We start from the raw sequence: 16,450 nt of genomic DNA on the forward strand, positions 1-16,450 counted from the left end.
TTTTTTTGTTGTTTCAAGAATCTGTACACAGTGTGAAGTTTTCAAACGGGGTTTCAATCCAGGATGTGCAGCTGAGATTCTGTGGTCTTATCAGTTTGACCTTTGACACAGATGGATCAGCGGCACGTCGGACTGACCGATAAACCATGTATAGATTTCATTCTGTGATTGGAGTGAAACTATACCGAGAAGCAAGATCGAGACGGAAGGCCGTTATCGACCAATTAGTTGCAACAACGTCCACACAGGTCACTGTTGCGGACCAGTTTTGGTTAGGTTAATTTGACATACTTGTCTGGATAGTAGGGGTCACGTAGCTGAGTTTCCGCTATCGGCTTCTGACTATCAATAGACCAGGATAGCAACAGTCTAGTGAGAACAGATTTGTTCCGGCCCTTCCAGTCTTAAGCAACATGTGGACAGACCAGTGTGGCGAATAACCAGTAACGGACCTCATCTTTTCGGTGTGTTCTGCATCTTTTTTCTTCGTAAAATTACGGCTAACTGCGCAACTAGGCTTCAGAGGCTAGCGTCTAAACTCGACCATTACCTCTAAGACACGACAGCTTACAGGCAGCATTTCTTCACAAACTCCTCTCCGGTTGTGTTTTGGTCAGCAAACAGGGGGCGTGTAGCTTCCAAGCAGGTGCGCTAAGTTCCTCTGACAGGTGCTCTTAGTTGAAGTAGGCCGGTGTCACACACTGTTGGTGATGAATACCGTAGGGGTCCATCGCCGAGATATGTGTTGTCCAATTACAGTGGACACTTGGAGAATTCGGCAGATATCTGTCTGAATAACCGGTTTGTTCTATTTGAACGATAGGGGTGGTCCGGGAACAGCGCACCTGAGCGACCCCTTCTCATACGCTGCACTATCTCCTATTTTCTCTAGATGTGCCTCCCGTACTAGAATTTTCCAATTAAGCTTATAGCAGAACGATCAGTGTGACACCACGCTTGACAACGGTAGTATTGGCAGTTCTGTTAAGGTAAAGTAGCTCGGTATCAAATTGATTTGTGGGTTATCCCATCCATCGAGGTGTACTAAAAACGTCCCCATCTCACTGCCGAGTCGTTTCGTTCAACTCATATGGTATACGCCATCTAACCGCCGGATTTGAGCGATTATAGTGTCATTTTGAAAAGAGATCCTGGTGAATCAAGCATTCACTTGCAAGTCCAATCAGGGTCCCGCAGGTCACTCTAATGTGAGTAGTATACACCTACTCAAACCGGCTCCTCGCAAATTTCGGGCCGGTCACAAGGTTTTGGAAAGCATCTGAAATTTTGCACGTAAGCCTAGGTGATATCAACCACTACCAGAAGACTAACCCAGATGCAGAGATGTTCCAAATCCGGCCTCACATAGCCAGCAATTGCGCAAGTGCGCCTCACCATAAACACAAGGTTGACAGGCGAATAGCTTCACATTCCTATCGTCTTCTTCTCACTGACGTATTGATTTCTGACGGCTCCGTTTCAGAGCCTCATGAAGCATGTACCTGTCGTGTTCCCACTACAGACGTTCTTCTTTCTAAGATCGGTTGAACACATCTACTAGCTATAACCAGCCTGGCAAAATTTGTCGGGGTAGGTACACATAAGGTCAGCATTCGAATGCCACTAGGTATATCTACCTGAGTTTTTCCACCAGAAAAAACTCGTTCAAACAACCACACAGCCACTACGATGGTATTGCCGCCTGCTGAAAGCCTGTCGCTCATTTCAAGCGCATTGTCAGTGGCACTTCCATGTATGCGAACCGTACAAGGTAACGTTTCACCACCCACGCGAAGACAACTTGTTTCCAACCGAACCACTCTATTGTCCAGCAAGACTGCCAGTGAGAAGGATGATGTCTAGAGAAGCTGATAGACTCGAGGACTGGACACTGTCGTTATCCGGTTGGAGGATGTGCCTAGCCGCCTTTTCTCTTCCTCTCTCAATTTAGCGAACAAACTCCCACTGCCGTGGATCTTCTGTGAAGCCAGCCCACATAATTATAGACAGACACCGTATGTATTCCCCCTGTGGAAATTTGAAGTATTGGGCCTCCTTAAAAACAACAGACGAGACGTCAATACTTCAATTGCTTTCATCGGCCGTCCACCTATAAACATTTATTGGTCTAGTACACGTTGACGATGAGGAAAAACTTGGCGGTGTCCAAGAAGGACGGAATAGACGGGACGGTGTTGAACGCTAGGTTAGACAGATATTTTGGTCGGAAGTTTTTGCACACCTAAAACCGGCAGTCTCGGTTGGATTCCAGCACCCGGACGTTCGATTGCGAAGTAGAACATCGGAAGACCGCCCAGGGCCGACAGAATGACCCTCCATCGGCAAGAGTCTTATAACGGATGAATCCGGTTGTAGACTGACAACTAAGTAAGTGATTGCTTTCACACGGTGGGCATGAGGTGTTAAGTAATCACCTGAGATTGTGGTCTGTTCTTCCAGCGTAGACGATACCGCAACTGTAAAGAACTTACTGGCAACATGGGCTACAGAAGGAACTTGAAGTCTCAGGTCTAAGATGGCCTGACTGGTTACTAAATATAAAATAATAATCTTACGTCCTTTCGGTGCCTAGATGCCATGGCATTTGAAGGAGGCACGAGGGCTGGGATACTGCTAGGTTGCCCAAGCCTAGACTGGGGAAGTCGAGAGTCGGAGGTTGGGTTCGAACTTCCAATCAGTAGCTTCGCGCTCTAGCCACTGAGGCATCTCGCCCCTACTGGGTTACTCTTCGGAGTGCGCCTGGGAAAGTGCGATCTAGTGTGGCTGTTAGTTGATCCTCAGTATGTGTAAAAATATGATCGTCTCTGAAAGACAATTGCACGGAAACGCTTTCTCTTGGGCACAAGTAACCTTCGTCTTAAATTTCTACAGACCGTTCTTTCTAGCAGAACATTATGGATAGTCATCTTCCGGTAACACCTCTTCTGCTTTGTGCAGATTTGTTTCCTCTTTGAAAACGGTCCGCCTTCTTGTCACTAACTCCCACCTTTATTTAGGTCAATATTTGTTTATCTTTGCTCCAATAGACGTTAGGTCAATATTTTTTTATCTTTGCTCCAATAGACGTAAGAAACGTTCAGCTGTAGCACCCTTCAGGTGCCCAGCAGCCATGTCATCTGAAGGAAGCACGAGGGCTGGGATACTGCCAGGTTGCCCAAGCGTGAACAGGGGAAGTTGAGAGGCAGAGAGGTCGGGTTCGAACCACTGACGTTGTGGTCAGTAAATTCGCGCTCTTACCACTTGGGCCATCTCGCCCCATCTTTGGTCAAAGTTGAAACGGATCTACACAAGAGGCCATCTGGATGATTCCCCATCCTTAGTTTCAATGTAGTGTGCTCGCGTTCCGTTTGTTAACTGCGGTTAATTTGTTAAAGGAGCTCTATCAAAAGAATTGTGGGTCTGGCGATAAGCGTTTCGTACCCAGCAGGATGTTTTACCGTATAACTCGAGTCGACACAGGACGAGGTGTTGCCCTGGGTCACTAAGCTGCGTTCTCAGGTGAAAGGTGGGGGAAATATTGACTGAAAATTGGGTGGCGTTTTGTCCAGGAGAGGACAATGCAAAGTTTCCTCTAACAGACTGGGTGTGTGAACAACAGCAATAAGTGAGGTGCGTGACTGTCTTTTTTGCATGAGCTACTTGATTTGACCGACCGGCCACAAACCTAGAAAGCGGGCAGCTATCAATACATGAAAAAAATCAATGAGAGGGCGTAAAACGAAAAAAGCATCCCTGTTTAGACTTAGCCAAGTATGAGTTCTTGACTAAACCAAATAATGTACGACACGTAAGGTTGTGTTCGTGTGCATCGCACCAATGCGAGCTTTACTCCACCCTGCTTATGTGTTTAATGTAACTCAGCCTGTCGAAGCGTCAACTGATGAGTTGTTTGCCAATCACACCAGGGGAGGTAGGACAGGGGTAGCAGAATACTCAGATAAATGTGACCGACTGAGTTTATTCGAAGTTTGGTACAAAAGATCAGTATCAGAAGCTCATTTTATTGCCGCTGACTTTCCCCTCGGTGGCCACATTTGCTCCCGACATGCGGGCCATCTAGAAGAGATCCTTTTCGATCGGATGTAGGACAGTTGAACACAATGCACTCCTACATATTCGCACGTAATCCTTGATTGTTTGTCCATTTTTGACGTACCCCATGGACTTAAATTCTATGTAGTCACACTGGAAGTGGAGGTTATCTAAGAGATTGGTGAGAACAACCATCAACAACGTGAATCCCAGTAGACTCAGGAGTTTCGAACCTCGCAACCTCCTGACTACCATACAGGAAACTACGCACAAGGTTGCTGAAAACTCTTCGACGGCCCACGACCGGTTTCGCCCTTCTTGGGGCCCATCAGGTAGGCGCAGTCGCCGAGTCTTCGTCAACCTTATGATCCTCTTGAACCCAAATTGCACTGTTTTCGAGAAATACACTCATTTGTAAATCAATTTTGTTTTCATGGGAGACTCGATTAAATCTCTCGTTTATGACTACCAGTTTGAGCACTTACCCGTTCGGCCACGAGCGACTAGTCAGTAATGATTAGCTTGCACTTATACAGGATATAGCAACGTCCATCCTTCAATCACGATGAGTGAACTTATATCTGAGAGGTTGTCACTGGAGGTGACAGACGGACCTATAAGTGGTGATCATAAAAAGAAGTCGGTAAAAACAAGACGGAAGGCCAGGCAAACGGTGAGGTGCGACGATGCTATAAACTGCACAAGTCTCGCCCCTGTCTGGGTTACATACACCTCTTGCGAAACTGCAATTCACCCCACTTTCTTGGTCATCATGATTCTTAGCCTCAGAAATTTGATGTTAGTACGGTTGTTTATTTTGAAAGTGCTGATTCTATTTGGGATCGGGAATGAGATTCATGGGAGATTAGTAGTTCATTTCTTCAGAATAAATATCTCATCTGGGGCGAACTAATCAAATAGTATTGATAGTTGAAAGCACAACCTTGAAAAGAGCACATAGATGCAACCTAACCAATGTTAGCCCTAACAATTAGTCAGTTTCCGTCAGATGGGCTTACTGATACACCTTTTTTCTCCCTTCTCAAATATACTTTCGAGGTGGAAAACCTTCCAGGACGGAATAGTAAGATTGTAAAATATTGTCATTGGGAAGAGAAGACGGGTGTGAAAATGCTGTGAAGCATAGCTTGTTCGAGCATATGATGCTAACAGCATTACGTGAATGACAGGCCCACGATTCAGCTCTTCCAAAAGTACTTAACTGCTCATCTACTTCACGGCCAACAAGGAGTCTTGTCCTGCGGGCTGCTGTCCCCGCACTGCTATCCAGCGTGAGACGTCTATAGTAAATGGGCACTACGTAGGATCTCCCCGTATTATTCCAATCCCAACTTTTACCCACAGTGTGCTTGCTAGCAAGTATGAGACGTATCTCGGCATTGTACGAACTGCGACCAAAATACGCGCCAGGTATCAGTCGGGGGCATGTCAACATGCCGATGGAAGTTCTACATATCTCAACTTACCTGCCCAGCCCAAGCAATATATGATGATATCCAGCGCTAAAATTATCATGAATATAAGGGGTTCATGCACCTCAGAGAAGCATGCTCATTGTTACAAGTTATTATACAAAGTGATCAAAAGCCTGTGTTTGCGGCAGCACCATGATCGCTGTGGTCACAAGGTGGCACGAGCAATCGGCCCACCTCAGACACACAAGTTAGAACAACCATACAACACGCAGTCGTGCACCGGATACCGCAAACAGGCGAACTAAGGGGCAGGCTACAGTTATGCTAACGGAGAGCGCACGAGGTCGCCTCTTACAGTGCGTTGTTCATGGGACAAGATTGTAACGAATTTGAAACTCGACTGTATCTGCTTGCACGTCTCCCTCCCTCCCTCCCTCTCTCTCTCCCTATTGCAGGTACTACGGACGAGCCCCCACGAGCCCCGAACAGGAAAGAGTAGCCCGCTTGTACCCCCCCTCCTGATTGACCCTGACCTGATTTTATACCCCTGACTTCCGCATTCGGTTTTGGTTGAATACACGTGTGTTGTTGCTACGCTCCGGTCTTCTCTCCCGTGTCACCCGACCAGTGCGAATGTGTACCGTGTGGATTCAGTAATACCAATCTCTATATCTGCACATTTCAAAACCGACGTGAACCGTCGCTACACCCTGTCGAACGTCGAATACCGCTGACTTCATGACGACCCACGCTACAAGATAGATAACAAACAAGACATGTCACATGGGGGACATGCATAGGCTTTGAGGGAAAGCCCAAGCCATTAACAGGATTAGAAGTTCAGGTCCAAACTGGGCTCTGATCTTGTTTAGCAAACTGAGCGCCATGTGGTGTATAAAAATGGAAGTTTAAAGCCAACGTAGCATAGTGGAATAAGACATTAAAACCCTACGCTTACGTTGCTATGGTTAACCTTGTTCAGAAATTTCTACAATCCATTTAATACGAGTCAGGTGCAGTATCGACTCTGCACGGGACTTCGAATCTCCGTCACAATCACCTTTGGAATTAAAAGCACTCCGATCAATCGGGAGACGTGGAACTCGGTTCCCTGAAGCCAACAACTCCTCGAAAAAGGACATTAAATTTCGAAACGGCGACTTTCTAATTCATCTGGATTCGTGAATTAGGAGGCGCTGTCACATTGTTGTATTTTGGCAACCGATCAGAAGGACGGAACACCACGTGAGCACATATCACACTTTGGACTGATCGATCCACTGATTCTCAGGCAGTTGTTATTGTAGTGTGTCAGCGTGTCAACGATTTGAACCGACCAATGGTTACTTTGCCTGTGTGAGCGAAGTCATAAGTGACGAGCAATGCGAGTAGAGCCTCTTCGAAAGGCAAATATGCCTTCATAATGGTGTGGAAAAGTTGGTTAGTTCATTTCCTCCCTATTTATAGCTTGTCATACCACTAGACAGCAGGAAGTGTATCAATTTTCACCTGACATTTGGAAATTCGTTCACAAAACATGCTGCAAACAGGTTCCTCTCTGGGAATCACTGTTGAGGAGTATCACTGCAGTTTTTTCAGCGTGAACTTTGCTATACAAGGTAAACCAGAAAGATTTATAACAGTTGTGCTAGAAGCAGGTTTATTTACACACTTACTACTTTGTATTCCAGGATGAGTACAAGTTTTCCACAAATACGCCCCCCCAGCAACGGGCACTTGCTTAAAGGACTCAAAGCATGCTTCACGAACAAAACTATATTTCCGAATAGTATAGAAATGTATTTGCATTCAAAGGGAGACAGTTTCCAACTGATTTCAAAGAATGGACCTTAAACATTTAAACCCTTTTAACATCACCCTCCTCCTTATTGAACGCAATTCAAATTTATTTCAGTTTAAATATTGGTATTGCTGTGGGTCACATATATCCTAGTCCATTCCACCAACATGTTTGCCCTGAACAGAAAAAAATAATTCAATCATTATTGAGCATATAGGTGACCGCAACTGTTTCAGTTGCGGTGACTTTCATTTGGACTCAACTCCTGGTCCAATTAAATGTATCTCTAAAGAAGAATGACGGTCTTGGGTCATACCGCTAACACATGTTGGTGTGCGATTGTCAGAGGGAAGAGTAGTCATCTTCTGGATTCCGCTTAACCTTACACAACCCCGCTCCCCCCAACTTATTTATCGCAACATTCACATGCACACGAAGACCAAGAAAAATCTACCAGTGGCACCCGAGGTGAATCATCAATTAAAGCACCATGAAGTTGAAGATTAAGGAACAAAAAGCGATCGGAACTAATTTGAAACTCTTCCAACCCACCAATTCAAGATTTTGGCAACCACGCTAGCCGACAAGAGCCGCTAATTCATACTCAACACTGATCTAGTGTGATAATCTGAAGAGGACTTACTGATTGGTTCCCTGTCTGTCTTATAACCTGGACGACTTGGTGACATGCTCACTTGGCCTGGTGAAGCTTTTGAGTCAAAAGCGAAACGTTGCCCAAATAAAAACCACTGATTGTTTACGAAGCTCTTCTGAAAGAATGAACCCTGCTTCGTGGACAGCGTTCTTACTCAGAATTAATTCAAACTTGCATGCCTATTTGGTTTTCACGAGAGGCTCACCTGAAACCCAGTTGCGTCCCTCGTTTATGAATGTGCTGCACTAGGTCGCCTCATGTTTCAGTTGGTATGATATTCGAGATATCGCGATACACGTAACACATTACCCATAAGGTTGCTTAAACTCCGGCAGCCCATGGCTGGTTTCGGGATCTGTTCCAGATAAGCCCCGCCACTAATGCAAAAAGTGCATGTGTGAAAAGTTAAAGTCCGCCACTTTTTGTCAGCTCCAATTTAATGTACGCACACAACCTTGACCTGTTTTAGATGAAAACTATTCCTTATCCGCATCTAGGCTCATTTTGTGCAAAAATACTCTCTGTTCGGATGTGAAAATTCAAACGAACTTTCTGACGCATTCAACCCTCGTTCATGACAAGGAGACGGCAATACGTTTTTCTTTTCTACTAATTTATTGCTGGTTCAAAAGTTTGGCAAAAACCAAATTCTGCTCAAAGGAATTATCTATTAGCCACACGACCGCTGTTGACTGGGAGAACTTTCTTCGCGAAGTTTGCGCCTGGCGGCTTTCGCAGACTTAGCAGTATCCCTGCTAAGTTGCCCAAACCTAGGCAGAGAAAGTCAAAAGGGAGAGGTCGGGTTCGAACCACGGACCTTCCGGTCAGTAAATTCGCGTCCTAATCACTGAGCCATCTGGCCCCATCGGTTGCAGGCTATCAAATAGTTTCCAGCAAACCTATGAGTACTGTGTGACGTCAGTGAAGAATAAATCTTGCTCGAACCGTGTTCTGTTTATTCGGTATTCGGTTTTTGATTTTGCTTGCTCTGATTGTACTGAGAGTATTAAGTGTGGGATACCCAATCCCAGGCTTGGGTGAGACACCAGCGAGATGACGCCTCAATAGGAGAGTCAAGAACCAAGATATTGCCTATTCACCGCGATCTGAGCGGTTGCATGTGAAACGTCCCAACTCCCATCACGCTCCATCCAATGTTAGAACTGGAATGATTCGAAGACAACATGAATCCCCCTATAGCCCCTGCTCGTTAAGTGTGTTATCTCATGACGTTACAGGCTCAGTGATCCATCCCAGAGCCAACTGTCCCCTGAAAGCAACCGACAGTGGAAAGGATAGGACACCTGACTGGTTTGAGTCATGGCTCCCGCGTCAAGTAAGCTGAGTGAATAGAGCTCACGTCCAACTGGCCAGTTTCACTTCAAATAATTCATAAAGAACTCCGCATAAGGGACGGGGTGATACAACCCGACGCAGCCAGTTACAGAAAGAGACCCGTTAATTGGGTACACGGGACTGATACCCAACTGAAATGCAATGCCAGGCATAGGAGAGGATTGAGGCGAGTTGCTACACCACTGGGCACGAAACGACAGATAGTCATAGAACCGCTTGTAAGGCTGGATGAACATGGCGAGAGGCCGTGCCCTGAGTGACACAGAAGTCCACTAAGCGGCCAACTAGTAAGAAGCGATTCAACGATGATGACTTCTGCATAAAACATGAAAATGATTTGATCGGATTTTACGGTGATCTACCGTCGTTCGATAGCTACAGACTGAACATGAATCCATTCCGGGATCTCGTTTGTGCTCAAAATCCGAATCGTACTCACGAGTGAAATATGTTACATGAGAAAAATTTACAAAGTATATGAATTCCTCAGTAATCTGCCTTGTCAGTTGGGAACTAGAGTTCCAGGGACGGGACATCGACGTCATGCAGATAATCAATACACGTAAAACACTTAAAACAATACTCGCCTATTCAATGAGTCGGTTAATCGTATTGCTCAATATGGATGTTGATATGTGCTCGTATATGAGTTGTGTTCAGTTACGCAGCATTGTCTAGCCATAGGAATTAAAAATTAAAAAATTAAATTGAAATGAAAAATTAAAAATTATTGCACATGTGTTATTTGTTCAGCTGTAGCACCCTTTCAATGCCTAACTGTCATTTCACCCGAAACAAGCACGAGGGCTGAGATGCTGCTAGGTTGCCTAAGCCTAGACAGTGGCAGTTGAGTCACAGAGGTCGGGCTCGAACCATGGACCTTCCGATCAATAAATTCGCCCTCTGATCACTGAACCATCTTCCTCTCTATTGCACAGATTCAAGCCTTCGAATGACAGTGCTTACCGATGCTAATGGAAAGCTCATTCTATTGCGGTAATCTTGGTTGAGACAGTGTTTCTTATTGTATCTGTCCGGTTTTTTTGGACTAACCTTTTTCCCATTTGTGATTTCTGATGCGTTAATTTGCACAGTCCTTAGCGCTTTACTGGAAAAGTTGGGATTTGAAAACAGCTGAATTAATTCCCACCATACTTAGCCGTTGGAAAAGTGTGTACCCAGGATGTAGTGTCAAAGGACATTATCCAATCTTTTTCATGACCATACGATGCCAACAGATGCGTATAATTTCAAGTGTGTATCCAAAGCTACCGACAAACAAAACGTATTAGACTAGCGGAAGATGGAGAAATTTCACTTTACTGCATTCGACAATGGCCGTCACTGAAATCACCTCGGAACCTTCATCATGCCGCTACCAGCCTGAAGCGAATTCATTCGAATCAATCATGTCACTTAATTGGAATGTCGCCTTCCCAATTCAGTTGATGGTATGCGATGAAAAAGTCACTCGGATCGGACAGGGATTAGTTAGACTGATACAGGCGGCCTGATTAACTGTATGGATTATCTAACTATCCGATATGTCTTGATCGTGATCAGATGACCGGAAACATGTGTACCCACCTTAATGTGGAACCAATCAGCTGACCTGAACACGGTTTGTTCTGGAGACGAAACGTGAACCCAAATGAATGGAAACGTGATCTATTGGGCTACAAGCACGGTGTATGTTGAGCTTTAACCATATTCAGTATACTGACAAACTTCAATAAATCAAGGTAAATCAAGGTTATATTGGTCTAAAAAGCATTTTGCTTTACAATGACCAAAGGATATTGGTGTGTGTGTATGTATACAGATAAACGGAATGATATGACATATATGTTCTATTGTTTGTAATCTGCATCTCAAATGTTGATGAGGGAAGTTGGGTGAGATCTTATGTATTCGTCAAGCGAATGTTTGAAAGTCTCGAGGTTACCACAATCCACAACAGATGTTGGTAGTTTGTTCCACGTGAGGGATACGCGGACTGAAAAAAAGTAGCGCCGACAGTTAATGCGGGAACATGGAATGTCAACGGCCAATGGATTCCGTCGGGTCTGTCGGGCCAAATTAACTGTGAACAAATGTTTTAAAGGGTGATTAGGGGTGTTTATTATCTTGAACATCAGGATGAGGTCTCCTCGTATACGCCGATAAGTTAAATCAAACAAATCGAGTTTACGTAGCCTTTCACTGTAGGGAACGTTTCGGAGGCCAATGACCAGCTTGGTCGCGCGGTGGTAGATACGCTCTAGCAGTTGTGTATCCTTTTGCAGCCATGGAGACCAGGCTTGGATCGCGTATTCCATTGTCGGCCGGAGATATGTGTTCATGATAATAGGGAGAATTTCAGGCGTAAAACGATAAAATATTCTCCTAAGCATCCCGAGCAGTGCCGAGGTCTTGCGATATACTGATAGACAGTGTTTACTCGGCTTCAGGTTGCTAGAAATCCAGACGCCGAGGTCTTTTTCCTCAGCCACCCATTCCAGTTCATTGGATCCCAGTTTGTATGGGAAGTGGTAGCTCTTCCCCAGATTTATGAGTTTGCATTTCTGGAAATTCAGCGGCAGCCGGTTTTGGATGGACCATTCGTCGATTCTTTGCAGATCTTGCTGTAGCGCATCACAATCAGCCTTTCCATGAATTTCAGACCAGATTTTTATGTCATCAGCAAAAAGTACGGTTTTGCACTGCAGAAGTTTCGGCAGGTCATTCATGTATACCAGGAACAAAATTGGACCAAGAACCGAACCCTGAGGGACACCACTTGTGGCGGCAATTTTATCGGAAAACGCTCCATCGACACGAACTTGGACCGAACGGTCACTCAAATAGTCTTTCAGCCAGCTCAACAGATTTCCCGTCACGCCATACATTTCAAGTTTCCGAAGAAGGATACTGTGATCGACTCGATCAAAGGCTTTGGATATATCCAAGTAACAGGCATGTACAGTAACTCCCGCATCGACTGCTCGTGTCCAGTCATCGAGTGTCACGAGGAGATTGGATAAACAAGAACGATTCTGTCGAAATCCGTGTTGTTTATCGCTCAACAAGGAGTGAATTTCAAGGTGCGATTTCAGGGCTTCTGCTATAATTCGTTCCATTACTTTTGATATTACTGGGAGAAGAGTGACAGGTCTGTAGTTAGATGCACACGTTCTGATACCTCCTTTGAATATGGGGGCTATTATCCCGCATTTCCAATCCTCTGGTACCAACCCTTCTTCCAGAGAACTAGCGAACAGTTTAGCCAGAGGATAGCTAAGTGGTTCAGCGCAGTGGCGCAGAAGCAGTGGTGTAACGCCATCCCCACCAGGTGAAGTGTGTACCTGTAAGCCGCGAAGGTGTTTGACAATGTTAGCCCGATCAATATGCACGTCCGATAAAGTTTCGTCCGTTAGTACCTCCACAGTTTGTATAGGAGCGCGGGTATCTTCAGGAGAAAACACGGAAGCATAAAATGTGGCAAGGGCATTAGCTGTTTCAAACGCATTTGCAGTCATTCCCGATTCTGTCTTTATGGCAGATATACCTGGTTTAACTTTAGCCTGCGCATTCACGAATTGATACAATAGTTTGGGGTTTTTCTCCATCCTAGTCATCAATTTGAATTGCTGTTGTAGTTTGTCTTCCTTGATTAGTGACGTGACTTTATTCCGCAACTTTCGGTACGACTCCCAGTGTTCGTCGGTCCGGTTCGTTTTATATTGAAACCAAGCGATGTTACGTTCTGTAATCCATTTTCTTGTTCGACTCCTCACTGTGAACATCTGTACGCAGGTGGCTCGAGGCACCTCTGTCGAATTGTCTGCAATCAAGGTCTGCAGCTGGGCTATGAATGATTTCCATCGCCTATTAGTATTTTCGTGTTCGTCATCCAGCATATTTAGGTCCTGGAAGGCTGAGATTATCTCCCGAAAATTGGTCTTCAGAACATATTTATGTGGGTCGCTTAAACGTACGGAGGAGCAAGTGAAATCGAACAAGAGCACGAGATGGTCGCTCTTTCCCAGTGGTGGTCTATATATGATTTGTTCAACCATAAATGGCTCACTAGTTAGTATAAGGTCAAGTAACGAAGGTTGATCTGTTCCACGAAACCTCGTACATTCGTTAACATGGTTGAATAAAGGTACCAAATCTAACAGCTCCTGAAAGTGTGCTTCAACTGAGTTGAGCGAGTATGAAGCGACGAAAAGCTGGGGAAAATTGAAATCACCCATAATGAGAATGGGAATGGAGTAGTAAGAGCATACGCGACGGATTCGGTCACATATACTGAATGTGTGAGTGTCCATTGCGGTTGGAGAGCGGTAAATGACACCAATAATGCACGCATCTATCTTGTTTGACTTCAGCATACACCAGAGGGTATCTTCAAGGATGAGATTAGCGTCAGGTATTTCAGCACATTGAAGACTACTGTCATAATATAGTGCAACTCCACCGCCATGGGTGGCTCGATCGTGTCGTATAACACTCATGTTTGTAATTTCGATTTCCTTGTCCGATATTTCCGCTTGCAACCAAGTCTCAGTCACTGCCACCAAGTGAGGTTTGTATTGGTCGCAAAAGGCGTTTAATTCTGCCACTTTACTGGGCAGACATTGGGTATTTGTATAGAGGCACTTAAGGCTAGTCGTTGTGGTTAATTCTGCTGTGCTGCAACGCACGACTCCCGGGGAGCCAGCAGTGATTCGTTTTTTGGTAAATCGTTTTTTGACCCCAATTTTTCCATCATAGTCTGAATACCAACCGTGGTTTGTTGGTATTCATCAGTGATCGTTTGCGTTTGAATAGTTCCTATTTCGCCAGTCCGAATCGTATCAGCAGATGCGTTTGAGCGTTTAGGTGAGCTTATTCTCAGTTCCCTCGGAAGCAAATTACGGTGCCTTCGCCACTGAGCTTTCACCAAGTTGGCCATTTCGGCACGAAGAAATGTCAGCTTTAAGGGTCTAGGGCCGTTTCCCATGTATTTTTCCGATTTAGGAATTCTGAAAGCATCAACTACTGCCACCTCTTCCGTTTCGAGCGTACTACTCAGAAACTTCCACTGTAGAACGTCATGTGAAATGCGTGCCGTTTTATCGGAGGCATCGTCAATCTCAGGGACACCCAGAATGATCAAGCTCCGATCATCAGCACGATTATTAGTCGCTTGATTTTCGACATTACGAGATCGTTCTGTCCATGGTACGTCAGCATGAACTCGCGCGCTATTTTCCGAATCGCTCTGGAGTCGAAATGCTGACAACAGTATATTTTCTAATTCTTTTTCTGTCTTAACAGTTACTCTGAGAAGTCTGGGTTTGTCTTGATGATGCATTTCGGCGGGCACAGCTTTAACCATTCTTCCATATCGTGCTTATGCTTAGCCGATAATAGTGAGTCGCTTGGCTCCTTGATATTAGTGCATATTACGCTTAGTTTCGGTTTCGGTTTCAGTTTCCTAGTATGGTCGGTAACCTTCGATGCGGGGCAGCCGACAATTCCCATGTTCTTGTGTATACTGTTGAGTTCCGCTGGCTCAGGTTCAGTAACATTCGTCTTTTTTGTCTTGGTGCTGTTTGGTCTGGTTTCCTCAACAGTCCTCGGAGTGCAAGCAGGGTCTGCCATTGACCTAGATGCCTTCGCTGATTTTACATCAGTTGTCTGGTTAACTAGGGGCAGCAGAAGCTCTCTGAGTTCTTGTATTTGTTTTTCCAAATGGGATATTTTATCCTCTGTCTCTCTGAAGATCAATTTGGTGTTAACAGAAATTATAGCTGCGGCGGCAATTTTAGTCGAAGAGTATTGTATACATCAACACCAAAAGAGTGTCCATCAGTTAACTACACTACTACAGGTAGGACACAACATTGAAGGAAACTCGACGAATGCGTCTACTAGATGAGCATCATGAAAGGGCGAAATCGGCCTTCGACGAGATTTTAACAAATTTATGATTATTGTATAATGTCAAAAATGCCCTCTGTCTGTTCGGAAAACTACTCATAAAGTTGCTGAAAAGTTTGCAAGAAATCATGTCCAGTTTGGCCCATCTTCGGACTCATTAGGCAGACACAACTCCCGAGTTTCCATCAAACTTATGTTCCACTTGAACATGAATTGGATAGATTTCGACAAGTACTTTCATTTGCGCACGAATTTGGTTTTGAAAAAATGATTCAACTAAATCTCTCGTTTATTTTGTTCCTTAACCGAATGGACTGCACAAATGTTACCTCGTGTTGCAGTTGACATGATATTCGCAGTATGTTTTACTAAAGGAAACTACTCACAAGGTTGCTGAAATCTCTTCGACGGCCCATGACCGGTTTTGTCCTTCCTGGGGCCACAGTCCCCGAGTTTCCGTCAACTTCGTGGTCTAGAAAAACCCAAATTTCAAGAAATCTGACAAATAGTGGAGGCTCAACTAAATCTCTCGTTTACGATATTCTTCAACTCAGAGTGCTGTACACAGGCCACCTCTTCTTTTAGTTGGTACGATATTCAGTAATATCGCAGTATGTTTTCTTCAAGTCGAACGTTCTGGTTGTAACGTTGTTATTACCCGATTGATCTTGTGAGACAGTGAAAGATCATTCCACATCACAGCGGTCTCTTACATATGAAGCCATCAAGGAAATGAAAACTGCACATCGAAATGCATCGAATGGCAGGTAACTTTTATTCACTAGGGATATTTCCGAAGTTCATGAGAACCGGAAGAATTGATGGAAGGATCCAAATAGTTAGAGCGCGAATTTACTGACCGGAAGGTCCGTGGTTTGACTCGACCTCAACCTCTCGACTTCCGCTGTCTAAGCTTGGGCAGTATCCCAGCCCTCGTGTAACCTTCGGGTGGCATGGCAGCTAGGCACCGGAAGGATTCTACAGCTGAACGATTTATTTTTCACTATTCAAAATCGAAGTTTGGGAGGGATAACGCACAGGTAAATTGACAAGCAAACACAAACATAGGTAAGTGACAATGCAGTAGCGATCAAAGATCCTCAGACCAGCGCGGCATGATTGGCTGCCGACCTTACTAGGATACAGCCAACCTAAGCGCAAATTCGAGCAGTTTTCACAAGCTGCGTTTGTAGTGTCGAATTACCGTCCTCTTCCGCAAAACCTAGTAGGCACATGTAG

The 16,450-nt window shown here is 44.8% G+C and overlaps 1 protein-coding gene across 1 annotated transcript; it reads right to left on the reverse strand.

Annotated features, from left to right (window-relative positions):
• Positions 1-3,066: 3,066 nt before the first annotated feature.
• Positions 3,067-10,699, reverse strand: T265_08437 (hypothetical protein; the record flags this gene model as incomplete). Its single annotated transcript, XM_009174238.1, has 3 exons — positions 3,067-3,225; positions 10,355-10,409; positions 10,656-10,699. 3 exons carry the CDS (start codon positions 10,697-10,699, stop codon positions 3,067-3,069), a joined length of 258 nt encoding a protein of 85 aa, XP_009172502.1.
• Positions 10,700-16,450: the final 5,751 nt, after the last annotated feature.

The sequence above is a fragment of the Opisthorchis viverrini genome, assembly GCF_000715545.1.
Source record: "Opisthorchis viverrini unplaced genomic scaffold opera_v5_219, whole genome shotgun sequence".
In the NCBI taxonomy this organism is placed as follows: domain Eukaryota; kingdom Metazoa; phylum Platyhelminthes; class Trematoda; order Opisthorchiida; family Opisthorchiidae; genus Opisthorchis; species Opisthorchis viverrini.